Raw genomic sequence first — 3,390 nt, forward strand, 5'->3', positions numbered from 1 at the left:
TTGCTTTGATTGGGATAGAAGGGTTTGGTGGGAGTGGTTGAGGGGCTTTGAAGCTTTAGCACGTTTATGCTTTTTGCGTATTGTTGCACTTTATCTGTTATACTCAGAACGGCAGCTGCGCTCTCTACAAACTGAGCTAACGGAGCTGAAGCAGCAACACATGCAGGTGCAACAGCAAAGTGAGAAGCAGCAGCAAGAGCTGTTGAAGCTCGCGCAACGTCTTGAGGTTCTGCGCAAATCAAAGGCTCACTTTGAGGCGAAGGCAGCACGCACAGCCCTCGTAGGTGCATGCAGTCTTGGGGTTTACTTTGCCTCATTGCATATACAGAAGGATACAAAGAGGAGAAAGCTGACACTGCAGACGAACAAACGAATTTCCTACGAACTGAAATTAGTTCCTGTTTTTTGAGGTATGTATGTCAGGCACTAGATGCCGCCTATGCGGATCTGCGAACGGAGAGAGAGGAAAAGGCCTTTCTGCTTCGGCTTGTTTATCCCCATCATATTGAGGATAACATGAAGGCAACAAACAAAACGCATGCGCAGTCGCCCAGAGAAGAACCACTTCTGGAGGAACCCCTCAAGAATTTTTCAGAGATAGATCCAAAGGAAGACGCCACGGAACAGGTAGGAGCATACACCCAAAACCCTAAACAGGTGACCCCAAACCCGTCGCGCAGGGTTCACCCCCCGCCTTCACCCGCTTTCCCCGTAGTGCCTAACCCATGACCCACAAAACTGTAAACCCCAAAACATTAAAAAATGCTGCTGCGCGCTTTGCAGGTGACGGATCAGCTCTGCTCGACTCAAGCAATTGAAGGCACTAAGACGGAAAGCGATGAATTGTGTTCAATTGACGAATGCAAGTCTACTACTCCTCCTTGCATATTTGTCTGCCTATCCGTTGATGCTGGCTGTTGAGCTCCAGCCTGAAGTCGCCTGCTGTATCTTTCTTTTCTGCTCGTCAGTACAAAGAAAAAGACACAAACACAAATACCTAAACTCGTATACACCACATGCCTGCTGCTGTGCTGTTTCAGATCAGTTTCAGAAGCTGTCACCGCAGAAGACGAACAGCCATTCACCTATCGGCGAAATGTGCACAACAGGTATATATCCATTTCCTGTTTTCTTTTCCCTTACTATATCTGATTGTATATATTATATTAAAAGATAGTACATTCTAGCAAAACTATACTGCATTGTATATATTTTTTCCTATCATTATTTGCTGCCACAGTCGTGTTCATGCATGCATGCAATGGGGGGAGAAATACTTTTTTAGAACAATACACATTCATAAGATAATAACGTTTTATAACGTTTTATGAAGGTAAACACATCCCTAGAACCTTCACAGAAATTTTTTACTTCAACTACAGGACGAAATATAAAGTGTTACTTTTATAATACTTTTCTTTCCTGTGCATCGCACTGCAGAACTCATTCAACCCCCGCCCGAACTCAGCGCTGCACAGCAGCCTGGTGGGGGCTCTCGGGAGCCTCTTGGGGAGAGCAGCGTAGCTTCTGTGTACAATCAGGAGCAGACTACAACACCCACTCTTCCTCTGCGTTTAAGCAGTCTCCATGAGCCGTCACAGATGCAAGCAGAGCTGCATTCAAATGCAAAGACGGATATTTCTGCCTCTTGTCAGGAAATGGGCTGTAGTAGAAGGGGTATATGTGCCTCGCTGCCTGCTGCTAGCCCCTGTATGTCTCACTGCTCACAGCCAACCTGTTTAAGCCAAGACGGCGGTGCAGAACGTCTGCTGAGGATGAGGCAGCAGGAGTCGAACACACTGCACACCCTCAACCTCAGCTGGTCAGCAGGGCAACCTGCAGATTACAGACAAACACGCAGCTGCATCGCCAGCAGCAGCAGCAGCAGGGAGGAGAGATGTGGCTTGGGATCAGCTGCACTTCTTGGCAGAGATCATGCACACCGCGAAGAAGAACAGATGTACAGACACCTGAATCCGCTGCAGCAGCAAGGAACCACCCCCAACTGCGCGCTCAATGCAACAAATTCACAAACCCTAAAACCTTGCAGCTCGCACTACAAATGCACAGCTTGCGGACAGGCTCAGGAGAAAGTGCAGCAGCAACAAGAACACACACTGGGCTTCCCTGCCCACGACCCCTGCAGCAGCTGTTTGCATGAGACCCACGGAGGCATATCCGCGGCGCCTACAGCCTCAAGCCACTCTGCTGAAGCAGCAGTCGGATATTACTCGCTTTCTGATGCTTCCGCTGCTGCAACGCTGCACAGAAAGACGAACTACGGAGAAGACAAAGACGCAAGGCATGCAGCAGCAGCAGCAGCAGCTGCTGCTGCTGCTGCTGCTGCTGCAACAACGGCACCATCGGCCCGTCCTGGGAACTGGGAGGCTCACCACGCAAGCAGAATCAGCACTAACGTAGACAGCGAGACCTCAGAGAATATGCTCTGTGCAAAGGGGGCCCCCAGAGGAACAACGAATTCGTCTTCCCTTGAGGGGCCCCCATCGAACCCCGGTGAGTTGAGTAGCCGGGCTGCCCAGGGCGGCCTGCATCGCAGGCCTTGTGGGGCGCTGCATACAGATGCAGCAGCATCATCAGCATATCATGCTGCAGCAAACAAAGATGAACGCGGCCCCCTTCCCCAGCACAGGGGAAAGGATGGCCTTGTGCGCGCTGCAGCGCTCCGACAAACCTCTACAGCGTCGTTCCGTGGCAACTACAGCAGGAGCAGCAGCAGCGTTACAGCAGCAGCGGCAGGGCAGCACTGCGCAGCATACCGCAGCCTGTCCGCATCTGNAGCAGCAGCAGCGTTACAGCAGCAGCGGCAGGGCAGCACTGCGCAGCATACCGCAGCCTGTCCGCATCTGCCCCCATACCTGATCAATATACTGCCTCTGCCAGCAGGCCAGCGCCTACACGCATGAGACGTTGTGCCCACGAATTGCATTCGTCTTGGGGTGTATATGAGGGATGCGGCAGAAGCAAAGGCAACGAGGCACAAACTGAAACCGAAGAAATGAAAAATAAAAGGGGGGGAGGGTCATCAGCAGCAGATGAGAATACGTATGCTGCGTGGACGCAGCAGCGAGAGGGACAGACTCCCTATAAAGACTGCGGGGGCATCTACAGAGAGCACAGCGAACACCCAACGGCCAGCACGGCCGTCTCCAACAGTAGCAGCAGCAGCAGCAGTGGTCAGCTGCCCAGCAGTTCACCTCCCTTGGGGGGTCCCCCTCATCCTTCGTGCAACTGTTCCCCTGCATCCGCTGGCGGCGGGGCTGGGGGCCTCTCCAGTGAGGTGTCTGTGCAGCTGAGCGTCAGCGAGGAGTCGAGGTGTGTGACGCCTCAGCCTCCCCCCCCATCCTCGGCAGCCACAGAAGGTTTGCTCCA

General features: G+C 52.5%; 2 protein-coding genes across 2 annotated transcripts in view; both read left to right on the forward strand.

The window, feature by feature from the left end:
- EMH_0069990 (uncharacterized protein) overlaps nt 1–921 on the forward strand; it is a gene marked incomplete at both ends in the record, with an annotated part of 1,266 nt that extends 345 nt beyond the window's left edge. Inside the window, 3 exons of the mRNA XM_013498925.1 lie at nt 108–280; nt 424–627; nt 784–921. Coding sequence (XP_013354379.1) covers nt 108–280; nt 424–627; nt 784–921 — 515 coding nt within the window. The remainder of the gene's footprint in view (nt 1–107; nt 281–423; nt 628–783) is intronic.
- An 854-nt stretch (nt 922–1,775) lies between these two features.
- EMH_0070000 (uncharacterized protein) lies at nt 1,776–2,924 on the forward strand (the record flags this gene model as incomplete). Its single annotated transcript, XM_013498926.1, is given in 2 exon segments — nt 1,776–2,794; nt 2,798–2,924. Coding segments are annotated over 2 exon segments (1,146 nt in total).
- Between the last annotated feature and the right edge of the window lie 466 nt (nt 2,925–3,390).

Source organism: Eimeria mitis, genomic scaffold (assembly GCF_000499745.2).
Source record: "Eimeria mitis Houghton genomic scaffold, Emh_scaff3833, whole genome shotgun sequence".
Classification (NCBI taxonomy): Eukaryota; Apicomplexa; class Conoidasida; order Eucoccidiorida; family Eimeriidae; genus Eimeria; species Eimeria mitis.